This window comes from Triturus cristatus, chromosome 4_1 (genome assembly GCF_964204655.1).
Source record: "Triturus cristatus chromosome 4_1, aTriCri1.1, whole genome shotgun sequence".
NCBI classification, from domain to species: domain Eukaryota; kingdom Metazoa; phylum Chordata; class Amphibia; order Caudata; family Salamandridae; genus Triturus; species Triturus cristatus.
Window position 1 is genome coordinate 179,140,697 of NC_140585.1, and position 23,741 is coordinate 179,164,437.

The 23,741-nt window shown below is 43.6% G+C and overlaps 1 protein-coding gene across 1 annotated transcript; it reads left to right on the top strand.

The window, feature by feature from the left end:
* Positions 1–15,216: 15,216 nt before the first annotated feature.
* On the top strand, positions 15,217–16,149 carry LOC146853863 (olfactory receptor 5AP2-like). The gene has a single exon (XM_085650421.1). The coding sequence runs from the start codon at positions 15,217–15,219 to the stop codon at positions 16,147–16,149; it is 933 nt and encodes a 310-aa protein (XP_085506547.1).
* The last annotated feature ends 7,592 nt before the right edge of the window (positions 16,150–23,741 follow it).

The following is a 23,741-nucleotide window of genomic DNA, read 5'->3' on the forward strand; positions in this document are numbered from 1 at the left end:
TTTCAAACTACCTGTAGTACCCAGGGAGACCTAAAACATTTCTCACCTCTGTCTGGGTCCCAAGCCAGAATGGTGTTGATCATAGGTTGTAGGGGCGCCACCTGGATGCTTCCTACCTGGTGCCCTTAGTACACGACAGACACCTGCCCTATCTGGCACATACTGGCCTTGATAGTGAGGTCTGCCTTCTGCAGGACCTTCAACACTTCATAGAGGTGATGCGAGTGTTCCTCCCAGCTGGAGCTGAACACAGTAATGACATCCAGATAGGTGGCGCTGAATTCCTCCAGCCCAGAGAGTACCCGGTTGACCAATTCCTGGAATGTGGCAGGGGCGTTTTTCAACCCAAAAGGCATCACACAGAACTGATAGTGCCCCTTTAGAAATGAGAATGCCGACCTCTCTTTTGCCTCATCAGTTAAGGCAATCCGCCGGTACCTAGAAGTTAGATCAAATGTATTGAGGTACTGGGCAGATCCCAGCCGATCAATGAGCTCATCTGCTCTGGGGATGGGCTACACATCAGTCCTGCTGATGGCATTGAGCGCAGAGTAGTCCACACAGAACAGGAGTGCAAGAGTGGCACCGGGTTCAGCAGCATACGCAACCAAGACCACTGGGCTAGCCCAGGGTCTGCTGGAGGGCTCATTCATCTATAACGCCAACATCTTGGAAAATTCTTCCTTTATGCTAGTTCTGACCAGCCAACCTGTAAATCTTGTGTTTCACAGGTAAACTGTCTCCAGTGTCCACATCATGAATACACCAATTGGTGATACCTGGGGTCAGGGAGAACAGGGAGGCGAACTGTCCCTGTACCTAGCAACAGTCCCTCTGCTGCTCTAGGGTAAGAGTGAGAGAGAGGTTCACACCATCCACTGATACCATCATTCTCCTTAGCAGCCAGAAGATCATGAAGAGGTCCACTCTCCTCTTCCATTCCATCATCTGTTGGAGCATAGTCACTTCAGAACCATCAAAGTGAGATTTGAGACAGTTCACGTGCAGGACCCCCAAAGGGTTCCAAGGAGTCTGTAAGTTCACCAAGTAGGTTACTTCACTCTTGCACTCAACCACCTCAAATGGCCCTTGCCACTTCTCTTGGAGCGCACAGGGCTACAATGTTGCTATCACCCACATGTTTTGGCCAGGCTGAAACTCAACCAGAGTGGCATTCTAGTTGTACCATTGTTTCATCTCCTCCTGTCTGGCTTCCAGGTTCCCTGAGTGAGTTTCCTGAAGTGCTGATTCTGGTTCCTGCAGTCCAGCATGTAGATGAACACATCTTAGTGGGTCTTACCTGAAAGCCCCCCCCCCCCCGGGTGCCGCTACAGGAATTCAAAGGAACTGAAACCTAAGGATTTCTGCAGTACCTCCCCTTAAGCAAACATGCATGGTAAACAGATGTCCCACTTACATCTCATGGGTTCTGTAAGGCCCTTTATCATACCTTTAAGGTCCGGTTGAATCTCTCAAACAACCCATTTCCGTGGAGATAGTAAGGGGTAGTGAATTTGTACATTACGCCGCACTTCTCCCACAATTACATCATATACCTAGATATGAATTTGGTACCTAGGGCAGAGACCACCTCTCTGGGGAACCCCATATGGGAAAAGATTCCCATCAATGCTCGGCTCACCATTGGGGCTGTGATTGTCCTGAGAGGGACAGCTTCTGGGTACGGTGTGGCGTGGTCTACCAAGATATACCTGTTGCCTAAGACTGTCTTGGGCTCCAGCAGCCTCACATCAATACTCACCATCTCGAAAAGGGTGCTCACAACAGGGAAGTGTTTGAGCGGAGCTTTACACATCCCTTAAACCTTGACGCTTGCCTGACAAGTCTTACAATGAGTGTCAGTGTGCCTCCGCATTTAGGGCCAAAAGAAGTAGGTGACTAGCCTGTGATAAAGGTCTTGTTGCGTGCGTCCCAAGTGTCCTGCCCAGGGCCGGACTGGGAACTAAAACCGGCCCTGGCAAAGTGCTCAGCCGCCGCCTCCCCTCCCCCCCCCCGGGGGTTGTGGGTGCCACCGAGCTCTTTGTCAGGGCCGGTTTTCGGACGATTATGTTACAGGGCCGATTTTACTGCAAAAACGGCCCTGTAACAAAAATGGCCCCCAGGGGCCCGAAACCAGCCCCCACCCGTGCGGCGCACCTGGGGGTTTCCCCGGTGCCGGCTACGGCCAGTCCGGCCCTGGTCCTGCCAAAGGCACATCTTGAGCAACATCTAGTAGGAAGGTTCCTGAAGCACGTGGGTACCACCAAGACATGGGCTGACCCCGGCTCAGCAACCTTACGCTCATTATATTTATTTATTTGGTATTTCAAAACTTTTCTATAGCACGGAATACACCCTGGAAGGGTATCAGAGCACTTTACAAAAGTTACAACATGTATTCGTTTAATATAAATAGCTAAAAGAAGAGAGTAAAGAGTAGGAAGGGCAAATTTGATGTCAAACAATCTTAGAGAGTCTATGGGGACTCAGGAGTGTGATAGTCAATAGCCCTGAAGATCGAGTGTAAGTTCTGTTTGGAGAGAAAGTGAGAGGGTTGGGTAGTAATTTTGTTCATTAAAAACAGTTTGACTTCATTTTTTAAGGTGGTGCTAGAAGGGTTCATTCTTATTTCCAGGGGGCAGGGCATTCCAGATTCTAGGTGCTAGGCCAGAGAAAGTTCGGTTGTATGTTTTATTTTCTGGAATCTTTGCAGTTTCAGTAGCCAGGTCCTGGAGCTTCTCAATGCTCTTTCACCGCCTGATAGTTCCAGTTTATCGGCTAGATACTTTGGTGTGCTGAAGTTCAGGGCTTTGTGTGCCATACAGGTGATTTTTAGCTGTGATCTTGCCTCGAAAGGGAGCCAGTTCAGTGCCTTTAGATCAGGGGTGATGTGGTTGTTCCTTTTGGAGCCTGTGACCAGTCTTGCAGCTGCATTGAGTGAGGCCTTTAGTGGAGCTAGGCTGGATCTCGGCAGACCACATAAGGTTGTATTCCCATAGTCTAGTCTGTTTATCACTTGAGATTGCACTGCTGATTTGAGGTCGTTGATGGGAAGAAAGGGTTTTAGTTTTCTGATGATGTTCATATGGAAGTTTGCTCCTCTGGTGGCTTCACTGATGTGTTCCTGCATGTTGAGATTTTCGTTGATTGTTATTCCTAGAGATTTAGCGGAGTCTATGATGTGTGGTTTGCAGTCGAAGGCTGTTGAATGTTTCATCCAGTCTTCCATGTTAACGTGTCCTCGCGAAGGGGTAATTAGGAGGAATTTGGTTTTGAGCGCATTGAGTTTGAGGTCAGTTCTGGTTAGCCAGTTGTGTGTTTTTTGCAGAGTTGTATTGAGTCGGCGAATATCATCAGGTGAAGATACTTTTAGGTGTAGTTGGGTGTCATCAGGATATTTGTGGTAGTGAACATTGGAGAGTCTCAGAATTTCTGTTAAGGGCTCCATGAATAGATTGAAGAGGGTAGGTGAGAGGGGGTGAGCCTTGAGGTACTCCTAAGGTGACGCCCAGGTGGTCAACATCGATTGGTTGAGCTTCATTCTTTGTGTTCGGCTGTCTAAGAAGGAGGCAAACCATTTTAGGACATTCCCAGATATCCCCATTCTGTGTTCAAGTAAGTCTAGGAAACTATCGTATTTGACCGTATCAAAGGCTGAGGAGAGGTCTAGGAGAATTAGGAGGCAGGATTAATTTGGGTCTAGTATTCTGAGCACGTCGTCCATGATGTGTGTCATGGTAGTTTCCATGCTATAGTCCTGACGAAAGCCAGATTGGATCTGGTCAATGAGGTGGAATTGGGCTATGTGGCTACATAGTTGGAAATGGGGGGATTTCTCTAGTAGTTTTGCTAGTATAGGGTTAGTAGAGATTAGATGGTAGTTATCTAGGATAGTCAGGTCAGCTGTGGTTTTTTTTAGAATGGGGGATACCTGACCTGTTTTTAGGGTTCCTTGCAGTAGAGGGATTAGAGCGGTTTTGGTCTCATTGAAGATATTGGATGGGAGGGGGTCGCAGTAGTGGTTAGATGATTTAAGTGTTGGTAAGATCTTGAGAATGTCATTTATGTTAAGGGACTTTAAAGTGTTCCAGGATGCTTTGCTTTTGAGGGAGAGTGCGTTTTGGTTAGTGGTTTGTATAGAGAGGGTAAAGTATTTTTTTGAGGTGAATATTTGCTGTTCGGAGTTCATACTCTGAGGGGCAGATTTACAAGCCCCTTGCGTCACTTTTGCACCGTTGTTGCGTCACTTTTGTGGCGCAGCGGCAGCATAAAAGTTGCGGCCCATTTACAACGTGACGCATCTAGGGAGATGCGTCACGTTGTGAAGCCCTGCGCCACATTAAACCTGCGTCAGGTTTAATGTATGCAGGGTGGGCGTTCCATCGCAGCAAGCCCCGTAAAAGTGACTCAGTGAAATCTACAAGATTTCACTGAGTCACTTTTTCGTCCATGCTGCGTCAAAACCCTGCGCCTGCTTGAAGCAGGCGTAAGGAGTGACGCAGCATGTGAGGCATAGGGCGCCCCTGAGCATTGCTGGAGTTGCGTCGTGCTTGTGACACAACTCCAGCAATGCGTGACTTTTGCGTCAACAGATGCGTCAGAATTTCTGACGCATCTGTAAATCCTTGCGCCATGGTGCGCCGTATTGTAAATACGGCGCATCCATGGTGACGCAAGGATTTGGAACGTTGGCGCAGGGAAAGTGACGCATCTCTACAGATGCGTCACTTTCTTGTAAATCTGCCCCTATGTTTTTAGACTTTTCAAGGAAGCGGGAGGCAAATATGTTGCTGTTTGGTTGGGAGTTTGGTCCTAACGTGACGGCGTTGGTTTGTTGAGCGGATTGTTGCTTGATAATTTCGAAGAGTTTCCTTCGTCGATTTTTTGCCTTGTTTAGTTGCGCTTTGAAGAAATTTGCTTTAGAGAGTCTGATGTGTTTGTTGTAGATGCTTCTTTGAGATCAAAATTGCTTAAGGTGCTCTAGCAATGGTGAGAATCTCCATGTCCGTTCAGCAAGTCTCAGGTTGTGTCTTTGGTCATTTAGGCTCCCATTAAACCATGGTTTGCAGTCTTTAGAGGAGGTTTTTTTTATTTTAAACAGCGCAACGGTGTCAAGAATGATAGTCATTGAGTTGTTGTATTGGTTAGTGAGGTCAAGGACCTCTGTCATGGCTACTGGAGGCAGTAGTATGTTGTTGCTGAGGCAGGTTAGATCATGGACATTGATGTCACAAGTGCTCTAATTCCATTGTTTGAATTTCTTAAGTTGGGGTATATGTCTTAGTTGGATCGGTTAAAAGGAAGATGATGTAGTGGTGATCTGTCCAGTCCGAGGAAATGATCAATTCTAACTTGATAGAATTTGGTCTAGCAATGACAAGGTCCAGTATCACACCCAGGTTGTGAGTTGGGCTGTCACATATTTGGACCAGGTTATGGTCAGTGAGTAAGGTTTTAAGGCTATTGACTAAGGAGTCATTGTGATCGTTCCAGTGGAGGTTGAAGTCTCCTAGGAAGATGTGTGCGCAGTGTTGTCCTGCGTTGGAGCAGATGGTCTCCATGATTTGTTCGATGAATAAGTGGTTGTTGCCCGGAGGGTGGTATATCAGGTGTAGTTTGCAAAGGGGATTGTTGTTGCTCACAATATTCATGCTTACGTATTCACAGGAGGGGTGGTCGGTGGTTTGAGATTAGTTTACCTTGAGGTTAGTGCGATGTATACAAGCTATACCACCCCCTGATCTTTTTGGTCTGTCTGCCCTTATGGTTTCATAGCCTGGAGGTATTAGAATGTCCAGTATGGGTGCAGAATCTGTCTTGTTTTGGTTAGAAGGATTAGGTCAAGATCATTTGTAATAATGAGGTCTGCTCTGTCGACTCTGTGTTTTACGGCTGACCTGCAGTTTAGGAGCATGCACTTCAGGTGACATTTGTTGTTCGTAGAGGTTATCCCTGTGAGGGGTACTCTTTTGAGGTTGGCCTTATTTACCTCTCTCGAGTTTGGTCTTTGTTCTCTATATGGGTTTGTCGCAATTGTTGAGATGGTGTTCCTATTATGTGTGAAGTCCTGATGTTTTTTCTCGTATGTGAGGAGAAGGGCTTGAATTTCCTTTTCAGGGAGGGGGTACCGTGGTCCAGGCTGATTTGATTGGGAGTTGTGGTAGGGCGTGGAATGCAGTTTTGTGGCCAGGGGTAGGTGTAAAGGGGTGGACCTGTTGAGAGTGATTCTTGTGGGGTGGGAGTGGTGTCTGTTGTTGTTAAGATGTAGTGGTCTATTATTCTCCTGTAGCTTAGAGGGTCCTCTGTTATGTGCAATATCAGATGTGATGTTCGTTAGATTCAGTTGGTCAGTTTTGAGTTACTGGAGAGCCTGTGTGATTTCTCCAAGTCTGGTGTCAATCTCAGCATAGTGGTCGGAGGATGGGGTTTGGAGTGTGGGGTGCTGAGATGTCTGTTTTGTCTGAGTTTCTTTGTTGTGCAGGTTTATTGGAGGTGGAGGGGGAAGTGTGGGTGTGTTGGTTCTTTTGGGCTTATAATTAGGGCATGTATGAGGGGAGGCGGTAGTGAACAATCTTTTGTCGATTTGACACACAATGGTCCTTCTCAAAGTGGTGGTCGAGCAAGGATTGTTATGGTGAGCTTGGGTTGCCATGACACAATCAGGAGGGGTGGTTGGGTTGGAAAAGTGTGGTATGGTTGGTGAGGTCATGCGACACTGTGAAAGGGAAGGGCTGTCTATACTGGTAGGGTTGCGAGGAGAGTGGTCGGTCTTATCATTACTGCGAGTCAACTGTTTGAGGGTAGGGAAGAGGTCCGGGGTTACCTCAATACAGTCCAGAGGGGTGGTTGGTTTGGTAAAGTACAATGTAGTTGGTGAGGATGTGGGAGGGGTTGAGAGGGGTAGACTGTCCATGCTGGTGGGGTTGTGAGGTGAGGGGTCTGGATTATCATTGTTCTGGGTCTTTTGTTTGAGGATAGGGAAAAAGTCAGGGGTTACCTCTGTGCAGTCCAGAGGGGTGGTTGGGTTGATAACGTGTGATGAGGAGACCATTCTCCCAATAAATTCAATGTGATCCAGACTGATCTCCTGCTGCCTGCTCTGCAGCCTGTTGCCATACACCCTCAAGAGTAGGGCACTCCGTTTGTGCCTTGCAAAATTTCTCTCTGGAGCAACCCCCTTCCTGCTGTCAATGATTCAGCTCAGGTCGGTCACCCAGTTCGGCCACTTGCTCCCCTGTAGGTTCCAGAGCATCCCCCTCAATTTCTGCCTCCTCCGGGACTGTGGGAACTGCTGAAGCAGATTTCCCATGCCCCGTGCCCCTCCTCTCTCTGGCGGGCACCAAGGCCACTGTTTCAGGCTCCGGGTTCTCTAGGTTTCACTTACTGGCTGCCATTGACCGAGTGGTCACACATGCCCACTGAGGCAAACCCAACATCTCCAAATGAGCAAGCGCTCTACCTCCTTCCAAGGGGAACTCTCCAGGTCATTGCCAAGCAGACAGTCAAAAGGCATGGATGGAATCGCAATGACCTTCAAGGAACCTGAGAACCCCCACTCAAAGGGAACATGCACCACCTTACACAGGTGCTCAGAATTGTCTGCAGCAACTACAGGATTAAGTGCATTGGAAATTACCTGCTCCTCAGACACCCATTGTCACCTAACAGCTGTCACACAGGCTCCTGTGTCTCTCAGAGCTTCCACCCTCCTCCCATTGATGGTCACCCACTGCAGGAACTTTTTAGTGTTATCCAGCAGACAGGTTTTCTGGACCATCTTTCTATCTCCTAATGAGATAAGCGGCATCACAGGTGGCTTCCCTCCCTCACTAGGAAGACACTCCTCCCAGCACCACACTAACTATCCCGGGTGACAATGCACTAGTGGGTGCTGGTAGTACCTTGGGCACTTGGAATCCCCTGTATGTGACCCTCCTGGCCACATGCATAACATTTGAGGGGACCCCTGTTGTCTGGCCTACACCTAGGGGGCCATGGATTCTAAAACCCTGGGGGACTGGGAGCCTTTACCCTGGGATCTATTTTCACACCCTCTAGAGTACTCGTTTGAGTGCCCTTGTCCACATACTCTTCTGCTGGGGACCCTGCCCAACCTTGGCTGTGTTTCCCACATGCCCCTTGTGGACCCTGGTACACGTCCAGTAGTCTACCTCCTAAGCAATCTTCCTGGGCTCAGACAGCTTACTATACATCAGATACTAGTACAGCTCTGGAGCACAAAAAACACTCAAGTGCTACCAACCAATCAAATTGTACAACCCCTGGTAATCAATTACCTTGCTGCCCTTTATCCAACCATCCAGTGCTCTGCAATAAAGATTCACACATTCCTTCCAAGTGTTAGACTCAAACGTCTTGAAAGTCCTAAACTTCTTCCGGTACTGCTCAGGTGTGAGCCCATGTCTGAGGCATATAGCCTCCTTCAAATTGGGATAGTTTAGAGCAAACACCTCCTCCAAAGGCCTCAGAGTGTTCCCATAGGGCCTTCACCAATGCTTCCCAGGGACCTCATTCATACGCAGTGCTGCTGCATAAGACGGAAACAAAGCATAAATATCCTCCCCCTTCTGGAATTTATGTACTAGGTCCTTAGGAATGTATACTTTACCCCCAGATTGCACTGGCTGTATGCTGCCACCATTTGCACTGGAATCTGCCTGTTTGGCCTCGATGTCCAGTTCCCTTATGCTCAATTTAACAGACAAAAGCAATTTCTTCTCTTCCAAGACCAGGCTAGCTTCCTTGTCTTTTTCCACTGCAAACTCTTGCATCTCCAGTTCTAGTTTCTGTATCTGGAACTTCAGAAGTTCCAACTCGTAATTTCTGACCCTCTGCCTTTCCTCCATCTCCTCTGGAGATAAATATCTGGAAGAAATACTGCTGCCAGCCACATAGGAGGCTCTTACTACAAGCTAATAATGGGACTGAAAGCCCCCTTCTGGTGTTTCCACATCCTCAGTTCCGTTCTCCTCAGCCTCTCTGGCTCACCACCAGGCCTCTAAGGCCTTCTGCAGCTCTTCTTTCCTAGAGTTGCTCCTCAAGGGAGGATCCAAAGCTTGAGAACTGCTTGAGTTGATCTATTTTGTAACTACTCAACTTTATAATGTCAAACTCCAATTCTGCAGCCTCACTTGCTGGTTTACCCCTTAGAGACATGGTGTGTGGATATTTCAAATATTCGTGGAGACACCCTCAGCGGTTATAGGCTCTGTGATAACAGGATACAGTTGCTGGTGGTGACGGCGTTGGTGTGAGCGCTGGTGTTGGGAAGGCTGATAAAAGCAGGCGTTGTGGGCATCGGACCTGCGGTGCTGGCAAGGCAGTGCGCTGTGCACTTCACAAGCAGTGCCCCTAGCCTTGGTGCAGGTTGTGGCATCACAGCAGTGTTGCTGACAGTGTTGGAGATGGTTTTATTGCTTATTTTAGGTTTCTTCCAGCTCTCAACAGCAGGCACGAACTCTAGAGGCCCAAAACTGGAATAGGCACCTCCTCGCAGGTCAGAACTCCCAGCATTGGGCTTCAGGGAAGCTGGCAGTGAAGTCTTTGTGTTCCTGAGACATCAGAACAGGAGGCAAGCCCTTGATTCTTCTTCAAGCAGGTTCACAGTAAAGTTGTGGTCTTTGTCCTTTCCTTGGCAGAAGTAGCAACTGCAGGCCAACCCACACAGCACATAGAAAAGAGGCAGTACTCCTCCTCACAGCTCCTCAGCTCTTCTCCTTGAAAAGGTTCCTCTTGAGTCCAGAAGTGACCTAATCCTCTGGGGTTTAAGGTCCAATACTAATGACCCATTTCCTCATTGTTCTCTTTGTGGCAAGGGTCTCCGAGCGCAGTCCAAACCATTTCTGCCATCCCTGGTGCATCAGGAACACAGAGGGTGGATACAGCATTGTTCAAAGGAGACAGGGCCTATTCAGGTGCAAGAGAAACTCTTCCCACCACTCTAAGTGCAGCCAAGGTCTACTCTATTCAGTTCAGCTCTACGTCACCCAGGAAAGGCAGGACACACATCAACTCCCCAGTGGCTATCTACACTGAATGCACATCCCCAGCCTATGTCACTCCAAAACCAGACAGTCGATACACAAACAGGCAGAGGCACACAGAATATTAAAACAAGAAAATGCCTACTATTGTGGCATTTTCAAACACAATTTAAAAAACATCTTTACTAAAATATGTACATTTTTAATTCAGGGAGCCTAAACTCCATTTCTCTATCTCGTCCCAATAGGAGGCTACACTTGTAAGATGTTACAAAGTATCTCCAATGTTATCTTACTGGTCAGAAAGCCTTTCAATAGTGAGAAACAAATACACTGTATTTCACTATTAGAACAAGCCACAGTGCATGCCCTACCTTTCACATGCACTGCACCCTGCCTATGGGGTACCTTGCATCTACCTGAGGGGTATCTTTTTATGTAAGAGAAGGAAAGATCAGGGCCTAGCAAGTGGGTGCACTTGCCAGGTTGACATGGCAGTTCAGAACTGCGTGCATACACTGCAGTGGTAGGACTGAGTTACATTTGCACAATCAGTACTGCAAGCCCACTAGTAGCATTTGATTTTCAGGCCCTTGGCACACTTAGTGCACTTTACAAGGGACTTACCAGTAAATCAAATATGTCAATCATGGAGAACCAATCATAATCATAATTTATATAGGGAGCACTTGCACTTTGACACTGATCAGCAATAGCAAAGTGCCCAAAGCATATAATCCAGCAAAATAGAAATCCAACACAGTATCCAAAAACTACAGGAGGTAGAGGCAAAATGTCTGGGGAAACCACGCCAAGGTTTCCAAGTATAACAATAATGTAGTGGCTCTGTATATATAATAAACAATGCCATGCTGTCATGTCGAAGCTCCAGTCAGGCCACGATTCTTTTTTCTAGTGTGATAGCTTTGTCACCACCGGAAAACAAAAACCATGACATTTGTGCAGCCTTATCCTTTGTACTGAATGTTCAAGGTGTCGTGATAGAATGCCTACAAAGTGAGAATGTGAGAATGTAAGAAATGCAGTTGCAGAGAATTATATCCTACATAGACATGCATGCAAATGTATGCCAATTGTCATTGTGTTAAGGAGAGAAGGCAACTTAACAACACGAGCATGTAACATTGCAAGGTTTCTAACTGGGCATATCCTGAACATGTGACACTCACTCCTTGGACATGGGACAATAAAAGCTATCCCTAAACAATGCTAAAATATGCTCAAAAGGCTAAAAAATGCTAAAATCTAAGGGTCAATACATGTAAAAAACCCTAAATTCTAAAAAAGCATTACTGCTCCTTTAACAGCAAAGAGCATAGTAAAAGCCATTTTAAAATGTTGAAAGCATCAACAATTTATTAAAAATACATTTGACAAGCAAATTTGCATATACAAAAAATGCCAAAATAAAAACGTTCCTCAACTTGAAACTGCCAGATTGTTTATGTGTTCCTCGGTGTGGACAAAACATAACTGTTCCCAGCAACTGCAGACGATGTTCCCAGAGGCACCTGCCCCTCAGCAACCACAGAGGGAGGAACAGCCAGTGCAGAACCTACAGAAGCTGAGCAAAGATCCAGATCACTAGGAGCAGAAGCATCCCAGGAGGGTTTGTATGAGCAATGGCAATTAAAAATGGCAACAGTACTGGTGGGACCTTAACAGGCTACCCTGTATGTCAATGTCCGGAGACTGAATCAGTTGCATTCCTAAACATATTTATAGGCAGACTCTAAAGTACAAAATGGGTTGCACGCAGTGTAGCCAGACGAATGAAAAACAAGAACCAAAGTTCATTCAGTTCCTGAAGCAAGTGTGCGCCAAAACACTGTATCATGCATTCATGACACAGGAGCACATGTGGAAGTGCCAGTTCCATTTGGATCTTGATGGGACATACATTGTGGAGCAGAAAAAATAAAAGCACAGTCCCAACAATCAGGCACAGGACCAGCGGAAGACCTCCAAAGACACTTCCAGTCACAGAGTGTATGAATGATGAAATACCTCTGAAGATTGTCTAGTAGGTGTTAAACAATCCAAAGCCAATCCATTTGAAAAAGTACGCTACTACTACAGTACTAGACATGTTAAAAATGCAGTGCACAACTTCTCCGAAATGTAATGGGAAATTAGGACGTAGTAGAGACTGCATCTCAGAAGAAGACCATTCAACTTGAAGATCAAACGCCTCCTTTGCCGCTGTTAAGGCCTCATCCTTCTGTAACAATACTGCTTTCAGTCAGCTCGAAGATAACATTTGAAAGTTTAATCGAAGGCGAAAGCATTGCCCCCCTAACTGTGCGGACAGGTTGAAACAATACTTGTGTATAACAGGTCACAACCGCAGAAACCGTCACCAGATAGGCGATGCCCGGATTCATGCCGCAGCAAGCCTGATCGTTCAACTTCAAATTACTCCCATTCGAGAGTAATCTGAAACCGGACGGATCACAGCAGCTGGGGAACCTTTCAGATATAATGAAACATTTGCCACAGACACATTACTTGCACTATGGAGCAAAGCCTCACTACACTCTGGAGAATGCCCTAAAGTACTCTTGCATTTGCTCCTGCTCCGGAAAACTTCAGTCTTGCCATTCCTACTGCGATATATAAAAGGGAAGATCCATGACTCATGCACATATCCTTCTCCTAGCATTTCATATATGCCTGTTTGATGGTGTTGTAAGCAGTATTTGAAGGGAAATGTCGACATTAACAGTGAAATAAACACGTGGATTATCCAATCCGTGGAAGGTCTTTCAGCAACAGGGAATGGTAATTTCTCCAACTACTATATATGTAGCACAATGTATCTCGCATCTTTTCTTGCCGTGATGGTTTGCGGTTTTGTCAAATTATATGGAAAAAACTAGGCTAGTGACATTAAGGTGTCCCACAATAACATGGTAGATTTAAGCTGGGACTGCCCGTGTTCTAAAGTAGATGAATTTATGACGTTACATTTACAATGCATGCCTTTGCAACGCAGTTTTTACATCGCAAAATCCTTTACAACGCATACATTTACATCGCATACCACTACAACGCATTTTCAAAAAACTACATTTACAACGCTTTCCATTACATCGCATTTTACCTTTACAATGCATACCATTACAATGGATACCATTCCATTGCATTTAAGGTAAGTGTTGGATAGTGTAGGGGCAAAAATTACCAGTCTAACTCCAGGGGGTGCAACAGCAGGGTAAGTATTGGATAGCATAGGGGTAAAAATTACTATCCTAACTCCAGGGGGTGCAACAGAAGGGTAAGTGTTGGATAGTGTAGGGATACTATGAGTTGTAATGGTATGCTTTGAAATGACATGCGATATAATGCCTGCATTCTAGTGACATGCGATGTAGTGTCATGCGTTGTAGTGACATGCAATGTAATGGATGCGTTGTAGTGACATGCGTTGTAAAAGATGTTGCGATGTAATGACTGAGTTGGAAATGTAGTGCAATGTAATGGTTGTTTTCTAAAGGTTGTTTTCCAAAGAAGATATGTCACTCTGTATGATGTCTGTTGCAGATGATACAATGTTACCTGACAGTAAATCTTAATGGACAAGGTGGTCATACCGTTATCAAAGACTGCCAGAGCTTTTTCTGAATTAGCCCTTCCCAATTTGACACAGTTTCTCAGCAGCCTTCAGCTGTGAAACCTTTCACACTTCATTGTATATTTCATACAAGAAGTGCGTTTGACGTGTCTTGCTTTGGTTATTTAGTCTCCATATCCATGTAAGGCTTTTTTATTTACTTGGGAGCTCTAGGACATATTGGATGTTAAACTAATTCCCCGATAGTCGAAGTCAAATACCCTTTCCAGATTGTTACCTTGTTGCCGCCCAGTTTAAAGCATGCTCTAAATGATTTGCGGGGGTTGATAGACATACATTTAGTTTTGGCTTGGTTTATCTTCAAGGGAGTCGCAGAGTACCTGTGATGCGGAGAAAGCGTATTTGGTGGCTGATGGGCAGGTGAACTCTCTAACGATGGTGAGGAGTTCCTTGCCTTTTTTGGAACTGGTGTCAATCCAGTGGGTGAGGGCCTCCATTTTTGTAGGTTTGAGCTGTCGGTGGTAGTCGTTGAGAGGTAATTTGAAGGTGGTTCTGTCGGTGTGGTTCTTGCCTGTGCGCCATCTTCTTTCTAGTTGTTTGCACCAGTGTTTTCAAATGCAGAGGTCCGGGGTGGACCAGTTGTCATGTTAAGAGGGTCTGTGCATTTTAGCTGGTTTGATGGAGGTTACTCGGTCGGCACCATTTGTGATCCGGTTGTTGAAGTTTTGTTCTGCCTGATCCTTGACTGAGTGGTGCTGAGGGAATTGGTCCATTGTTGCTGAGTGACTTTGAACCAGCTGTGGAAGGGTGCACTCTGTCTGGTGGGGGCAGGGGGACGGGGGCATTTTGGCAATGTAGAAGTATACTATGTAATGATCAGACAAGGTGAATTCTGAGGTGTGACAGTATCTGATTTTGTTGCTAGACGTGTTTGGGTTTACAGTATACACATTTAAAGCATTATTTAATATAAACACATTTCTGTTTAGGATTACATATCTAAGATAAGTTGAATATGTATAAAGCGCGCTAAGCCATAAGGTATTACATTGATAAAATAATGTAATTGTTCTATTCTGCAATAGCACTGAACTGCTATAGACAGATGTTGTGCCCATAGAGGATAACTGGGTTTTATCAGGCCCTCAAATCATAAACTTTAATATAAGTTAATACTATGTTATTTTATGCAGATTGTAGAGAGCGCTATCACCAGGAGTGTATCCTGGCACTTAATCACCAGTGTCACAGTTTAGCAATCACCATTGCACTTGTTAAGAATTGGAAATCTGCAGATCTCAAGAATCAGGACTTAACATTCATAATAGTACATTATACTTAATTTTACTCATAATATAATACTGCACATTTAAGCAAGCTTCATGGGACTGGTGATTTTATAAATATACTCGACCAGACTTTATAAACTCCAATTAACATGGCTACATATTGTGTTTCCTTACCTTATGATACACTGGGGCTAGTAATGCAATTGCAACATTCATGGGCTTATATTTCTGTTTCTATTTCAGTACCTTAAATGCATCCTGTGTGCCACCACTGAGAACGACTGTGCTGTCATTTCACTCTCTATTGCTCTACCAGTTCAGCCAATAGATGAACAGAGGGAACAGGACCTCTGCATTGGAATTCATTCTCCTTGGTCTCTCAGAGGACCCACATCTACAAAACCCACTGTTCCTGTTCTTCTTAATTGTCTATATAATCACCTTGGTAGGAAATTTCAGTATCATTACCCTGATCAGTGTGTCACCTCATCTTCACATTCCCATGTACATCCTGCTCTGTAACCTGTCCTTTGTAGACCTCTGTTACTCCTCTGTTGTGACCCCCAATATGCTGGTAAATTTTCTGGTAATGAAGAAAACAATTTCATATTCGGGATGTATAGCACAGATGTTTTTCTTTGCAACCATGGGGAGTTCTGAGGTTTTTCTTTTGGCCCTAATGGCGTATGATCGGTATGTGGCTATATGCAATCCATTGCTTTATGCAGCAATTATGACAAATGCAACTTGTATGTACCTTGTAGTTGGAGTTTACTTGGTAGCATCCATTAACTCCATGATTCACACACTTTTTACTGCTAGCTTGTCTTTCTGTGGCTCAAATAAGGTCACCCACTACTTTTGTGATGTTCCACCTCTGCTAAAGATCTCCTGCTCTGACACCTCGCTTAATGTGATCATGTTGGTCATTGTTGCTGGCGGTTTTATAGTAGGATCTCTAGTCTTCATTATAATTTCTTATCTATGCATTGCTTATGCCATTCTTAAAATAAGTTCCTCAAAAGGCAGATGGAGGGCTTTTTCTACATGTTCCTCCCACTTCATCAGTGTCACCTTATTTTTTGGAACACTTGTATTTATGTACATCAGACCCAGCTCAAAGTATTCCATGGAAAAGGACCGTGTGGCCTCAGTGTTTTACACAATTATTATTCCAATGCTGAACCCACTGATCTACAGCCTGAGAAACGAGGAAGTCAAGGAGGCCTTGAGTAAAGTAAGGAAGAGAATGTCTTCTTGACAATATCCACTCTAATGGAAATGCACATGTGGACTTCGCACAAAGGTTACTGTTGATCTTCATAAACTAATACTGTAGAAGTAATATTGAGGTTTCATTTATGGGATGTAGCTCCAAACACATGTTAAAGTCTAAAGAGTTAGTAAACGTGTGGATTAAAATTGGGCAGAAATGTGCATGTGTCTATGTTGATCTGTCCATGTCTTAATGCAGTTCATAGAACTGTGTATGCTAAATGTAGTTGAACCTTGACAATGTGTATGATGTTGCAAAAAATGACTGAATATACCTCAATAAAGGCTCGTTGATGAATAGCAAACACAGACATGTTGATAAATAGTGCAATTAATGACCATCGGTATTTGGATTGATTGAAAGCAGTTATGCTCTATTATCCTTTCAAGAAGAGTACTTAAAGAACTAGCACCCTTTTAAAGGACCAATTCACTTTCTAAGGATGTGAACATTGCACACTGACTGGTTTTTGAATCATGATGTAATTTGCCATGTGATCTATGTACTAAAATACGTTGCATTAGAAATTGTCAATTTGCAGGCGAACACAAAATAACTAAAAGGGACAGCTGCTGAGTGTTCAAAAAAATGTTTCACATTTGGGTACACATAAGGGGAGCCAGCACTGTATGCTACCATTGAGGTTGCTCAACATGATTCCCAAAGGGACACCTTGCTCACAAGAAAACCTTACTCTTTGCTAATTTTCAGCCAAACTCAGAGTTAGTTGCTGATCAAGGGTTTGCAATCATAATAATAGTCACAAACTATGGGTACACATGTTCCCACATTCTCCATCTCAAGGGGAGCATCTATCAGGCCCTCTCCTAATTGTGATTCGGTAATGACCTAAATATTCCTCATGAAAGGGCTTTACTACATTGTAAAAAGCCCTTTGTTTGTAGCATACTCAGTGACTTTGATAAACACACAATTGTGTCTGCAACAGAGCTTTGCACATGATACCAAAGATTATTCCTTCTGAGTGAGAGGAAAGGTTTTGAGGAGGTCAGAAGTCACAATCAAAGGCGTAGTGTGCCATAATTCAAGAATATGTATGACTTGATGGCCTATATTCCCTGTTCTGTATTTTTGTGACCAGCACAAGGTATAACAAGTATTGTTTGTCATAGAGATCAAAATAAACTTATTTGAGGGTGATGGTATGACAAGACCAGGCCCTGTGCCCAACCCTTTGTCAGAGTCAACACCCACAGTGCAATGCCTTCAGCCATGGGCAGTAAAGTCTGTCCATAGGTGGCCAGGTCCTGTGCCCACCAATATGTGATCAGCCATCATCCACTGCATACAGCCTATGACTGGGCCAAACCCCAACTCTCAGTATGCTGAGAAAACTTGCTGCACACAATATTCAGCTGTGTGGGCAGCCAACAACTGTAGAACAATACCTTTAGCAATGAGCAGTGGGGGTTGGCCAGAGGATGAGGTATTGGGTAAGCTCTGCATCTAACCAACTCTCAGTGGTCATATAACCCCTACTGTGCAAGGACACTGTCAGTGCTCATTGGGTGTTCGTCATAGTGTCACATGGCCCATGGGGACATTGTTGTCTTCTCTAAGTTAGATTGAGCTTTGCACACTTTACTACATGGCTTTATTTCTGCACATACTTTGTTCATACTTTGCACATGAGAACTGCTTGCTGTATGCATTTTCTGCCAGTTCCTGGGATGTAGTCTGAGCATTTCGAGCAAGGTCAATAAATAATGCCCCTTGCTATTCTGTTCCGGTCAGGCCCTAGCACCTGGACAAAACATAACAATGCAGCTGTTGTTTGGAAATCATACTTTGGTATTATGGTGATACATGCATAAGGAACACACACTTGGAGAGGGCTCTTTTTCAGGGAGAAGAGCGAGACAGCACGTATGATGTAGAATTACCATCTACAGTTTAAGGTATGGGGTCTGCAGACATAACCCAGAGATCTTCTATTATATAACTCTGCAGCCTGCGCAATTTTGGCAGGCACCTTAGTGGATGGGAATTTTAAATCTTTCTTTGCACACACACTATCCCTTGGGGATTGTACTGCCCATTTGGCTGAGTTACGTGCTTTAGTTTTAGCTCTGGAATTTGCTGATCCTGAAGTCCCTATGTTACTGGTATGCAATTCTTTTTATTGTGTACAATTCTTCAATGACAACTTGTTCTTTTATTCACAAAATGATTTTTGTGATTCTAAAGGTAGCGCAATAAAGCATAAAATGCTTTGGGTCAGAGTGCCGCTCTTAAGGAACATTTGCATGCTATTCACACATTAGGACATCAGCGTGTGGGAGCACACGCTGTTGGTAAGTCATTGGTTGATGAGGCAGCTGAATCCGCAGTAGCCACTTGTTCAGTAGCAACAATTACTAGGTCTATGACTAAAATTGATTATGATATTCTGGCTGCTATAGCTGCGACGAAGGAGGGAACAGAGAATCCCCAAATTTTCCCTTCACGTTACAAATATCAATTGACGTCTGATCAAATTCCATTTGCATCTATACCATCCGTTGGGGATCGTCTGATTCCCAATGACCACCACAGGCTTTCTTTGATCAATGCAGCACATGAAGGCATGGCTTCGGCTCATGCCGGGCAAACAGTGATAATTTAATTTTACAGCAACGTTATTGGTGGCGTGGTTTACATCAGCAAGTAAAAATGTAAATATGTTCCTTCTTGAGACATTTGTCAACAAATTAAACCTTCTACTATTTCACGCCCACCACATACTCAGCCATTTCATTGTATTTATCTTGATCACTGTGGTCCTTTACCTTCTGATACTGTTTTAAATATATTTTGGTTGCAGTGGATTCTTGCACTATATTCCTTTGGGTTTGGCCACAAAACAGTGCTGATGCTGGAACTATTATGAAAGATTTGCGTGTCTTTGTTGGGACATTTGCCTGTGGCACCTTCCATTCTGACCAAGGTCCGATTATTGCTTCTAAGGCTTACCACCATGCAATGAAGTCTCTGGGAGTGCAGGTGCAAATCTCGTCTCCATATCAGCCTGGGGGCAAACCTGTTGTGGAGTGAATGAACTGTGACTTAAAGCAATCTTTGACAGCTGGAGTATTAGCTACTGGCAGCAGCTGGCTGATTCATCTTCATGGAGTTCAACATACACGTAATAATCTCCCTTGAAGATCTCTGGGTGGGCAGACTCTATACGAATTGCTTTTTGGCATTAAAATGTTTGTGCCAGACCTTAATGGTCTAGACATTGTGGTGGCTAGTACAATGTTTGAGGAAGATAACTATTGTGCTGTGTTACAGGATCTACAAACGACTCATGACACACTGGCGAAAGACCATTTGCCCTCATACACGGATGCAACAGTGCTGATTCCTATTACTGACTGGCTTCCTAAAGTTGGAGATCTGTTCCGAGCAAAAGTGGAAACCAAAAAATGATTTGGTCCCTCATACCGTGCACCAGTCCCAGCCCTTGGATTGAATGGTACCCTTACTGTGATTTTACCTCTGCTGTACAGTTCATTCACCTTCCAATGATGAACAACCCCATTATTTTATGTAGGTTCCAGTGGTTACTATATGGACCAAGATAATTTTTCTTGTGATAGATCTTCATCGTCTTCCTCAGAGGCAGAGCCCCCAACCTGGATGTGTGTCTTCTTCTCCTGGTTTAAAAGAACTTACCTTGTTCCACCTTGGACATGCATATGGATGGTGCTTACAATGGTGTTCCTCTTCATGTGGATTGGTTTTTTGACATTTGTTTCTTGTTGATCAATGGCCATTACTTATCTGAACGCTCTGCTGTGGACTTGTCTTCAAATGTTATGATTATTGGAAGTACATAATTGATTTAAAAACAATATGGGGTACCAAAGATTGGCAGGTGCAAGGCACTGAATCGTTACATTGTGCATGTTTATTTCCATCACAGCTGTTATTTTTGAATGAGTACATTAAAAAAACTACATGTTTTGGTTTGGTAATGCTCTTTCAATTCTGCCTATGACATGGCAGACACATACCAACTTTATGATTTTTTCTACATTTGTAAAAAACTAATTCAAAAAATAAAAATATACCTGAAATTTGGGGGATTTTAAAAAAAAATTCTTCATTCTTGTCTATGGGGGGTCAGTCTATTTTTTTTTAATACGCGGCCATTTTTTTCATTTCCTCACTTTTGTGTCTATCTGTTTAGTTTTTAGGTCAATTTGCAAGACGGAACCTCACGGATGGAAGCTGTGTGTCATCGGTTAAGATAAGTTTGATTTAATTAACTTTTAAGGTAGTTTTAGGGTAGGGGCGAGGTAGTAGTAGTGTAGTTCAATTTTTTAGGGCATTAAATGTTAATTTGTTTGTGCAGTTAAGTGATGTTTTGGTAGTTGAGTGTTTTATGTGTTTGATGTAGTGTTGAAGAGTAGAAGAGTGTTATGTAGTGTTAGTTATGTGTTGTTTAATTATGTTATGTTGGTTTTAATTTTGAAATTAATGTTTGTGGGTTTATAAATGTTATTGTGGGAGGGAGTTTTTTTTACAGGTTTCCCTTTTCATAAAAAAGGAAAATGCATTTTGTTTCTTTGAGACATATTACTTTTTTACATTTCCTTTTATTTTTCAGGTCTGTTGGAGCGTTGTTTTTAAGCTAATTTTTGGGCTTTTGAGGATTTTGTTCAATGACGGCTTGCAGAGGGAGTGCTGCGGGGTGGTGGGTGGGACGGGGGATAGGGGAATCAGACATACAACAGCCAGGAGTAAAGTAAGTAAATGAATAAACAAAAAACTATTTACTTTGCACTCGCTGCATCAACAACTTGGCCTATTTTAGTTAAGGATTGCTCTAGTCTTAGCTCTTGATGGCTCTGTTCTTTTTTGATGGCTTCTATTAGTTTGTGTAAGGTTGGTTGTCTTCCAATTGTGGCTTGGAAGGTATTATGCCATCCTTCTACTGCATATTAATTTTAACTTTTTGAGCTAGAGTGCTACTGTAGATCTTCCACCAGGGGATTTGGAGCGTTGGTTGCATTTGATGACCTGACCTATGTAGCCTTTCCACCCAAGTATCTTCAAATGTAGTCTAGGAAGGGAGTTAGCTTTGTTTCATTGGCTTGGTAGAAAGGGCTTTCAAGAAGTATATCATGGTGGTTGGCTACTTCAGTTGTTGGTACATAGGCCATGGCTATTAATTTTTTTATTTGGTAAGCAAAGTTGCTATTTGTGGCGTAATCTATACTTAGAGTAGATTTTGGAGGTGTCTCCAGATACTTTGGTTGAAGTGATAATAGCAACCTTGTATTGCAGTGTGTGTGTGTATATTTTTAAAATTTTTAAAATTGACAGAATCATTGCTTGTTCATTGTCAATGATTATTTTTTGTGGGAAGTAGTTGTTAGTTTGTTGTTTTATTATTGTAAGGAGTTCTCTGTTGGTTTCTAAAGCATCTCTGACCTCGATATCTGTGACCTTGAGGGGATGGTTGTGTTCCCTTACATTCATAACATTTGTTTTGACTGTTGCGTTCCAAAGCATGTTTCCTGATATTTTTCTAAGCGTGTATGTATTGCCCATGTAGCACAGAAGTAGTTTTCCCTTTTGTGATTTCATGAATTTTGCTCCATCTGACATTTTTTTTGTCTATCTGTAAATATATTTTTATATATATATATATTCACAGAAAAAACCATAGGTTTCAGGCACGTTATAGTTAGGAATTAGCATTTAAAAAACCTCAGAAATTCACTGAAAAAACCATAGGTTTCAGGGGTGTTATAGTTAGCTGGACTTTTCACTTGTACAAAACCATTGAAATTCCCCCGTTATAGTGGGCGTAGCCTAATTCCTCTTCAATACTGAGGGTCCCTGAGGGCCAACTAGCCCAACAGGCATCTCCAGTATGCGCCAGGGAGCTGCGCTGCAGACAGGTGTTCTGAGGCCAAGCCCCTTTTTACACCTCTCTGCAACGCAGCTCTGTGGCGCTTACTGGAGGTACCTAGTGATATAGTTTGACCCTAGGGACCCTTAGGATTCAAGGGACTTAATCTCTCAACTTAGAACAGCCACAGGGCGCGTTTACACAGTGGTGAAGAGAGGGGACGGGGCCTGAGGTGACGTGTGCAAACACGCACTATGGCACGTTTTAAATTGGGGATATAATTTCCCTTCAATACTGAGGGCCCCTGGGGGCTAACTAGCCCACCAAGTGCTTCCAGTAAGCGCCACTGAGCTGCATTGGAGAGAGGTGGTCCAGGCCGTGCCACTTTTTACAGAGGTAGTTTTAATCCCCCTGCCCTATTATATACTAGGGGCTTACAGAGGAGGTCATGCTAATCACAGGGGGACCCCAAAACATAATGTTCCCTAGTGTATGTAGGTGTTTTCACTGTATTCTAAGTGTCTTTTAACATAGCACTGGCTCTAGGACTGGTTAGTCAGACTCAGTTACCACCAGTATCCGTCTGAAAAAGTTGAGGGTACAGGATGATTTTGCAACAAGGCTTCTTTCTGCTCTTCTTTTTGTTCTTTCTGCACGTTATCCTTCTTCCTGCACTTTTCTTCGTCTTTGAGGACTTCTGTTGCTTCTTTCTGCACTTCTTTTTTTTCCTTTCTGTGCATTTTTTCTTCTTTCTTCACATGTCCTATCTCTGTAGGCATAGATAGAAATTAGCATTTAAAAAACCTTTGAAATTCACAGGAAAAAACCATAGGTTTCAGGCACGTTATAGTTAGGAATTAGCATTTAAAAAACCTCAGAAATTCACTGAAAAAACCAAAGGTTTCAGGGGTGTTATAGTTAGCTGGACTTTTCACTTGTACAAAACCATTGAAATTCCCCCATTATAGTTAGTTCAGCTAACTATAACTCGCGCGCCCGCAATGCACTGCTGATGACGTCACATATTACATCACTCATGACATGGTCAGTGACATCACTCATGACATCACTGATGACATCACTGATGACATCATCCTTGTGATAGAGTGGCATACCTCCTCTCACCCTAATATAACCTTTGATACACACATTCAAAAATAGAGACTACAATTTTCAAAACAATGGACATACCAATACCAGTTACAACAACCTCTTCAGTAATTCTAAGATCCACATACACATCCACTCATTCACCAACAGTCCTATACAGTCACTCATACATGTACTCACTCATCATATGTACTCATACACCTATACATCCTGTTACACAATGCCACTCATCCATAGAGTTACTCACACACATAGTCACTCATGCTAATAAAGAATGAAACATACATTTACTTGCATATACAATTATACACACACCACCACACTTACTTCTACGGAAACTTACACATACTTAGTCTTTTAAACAATCACTTATAGAAACACATACTTATTCATACAGGAACTCTTTCAATCTCTCACTCTCACATATACTCACTTATATACACCAATAGTCACATATACTAGTTTAAAACATATGTAGTTACTCATAAAGACACTATTGAGACAGTCATTCACTCACTAACACACCCATACACACACTCATCCACCCATACAGTCCTGCACACATGCTGTCTTCAACACATACAAACAGTGAGTCACTCAT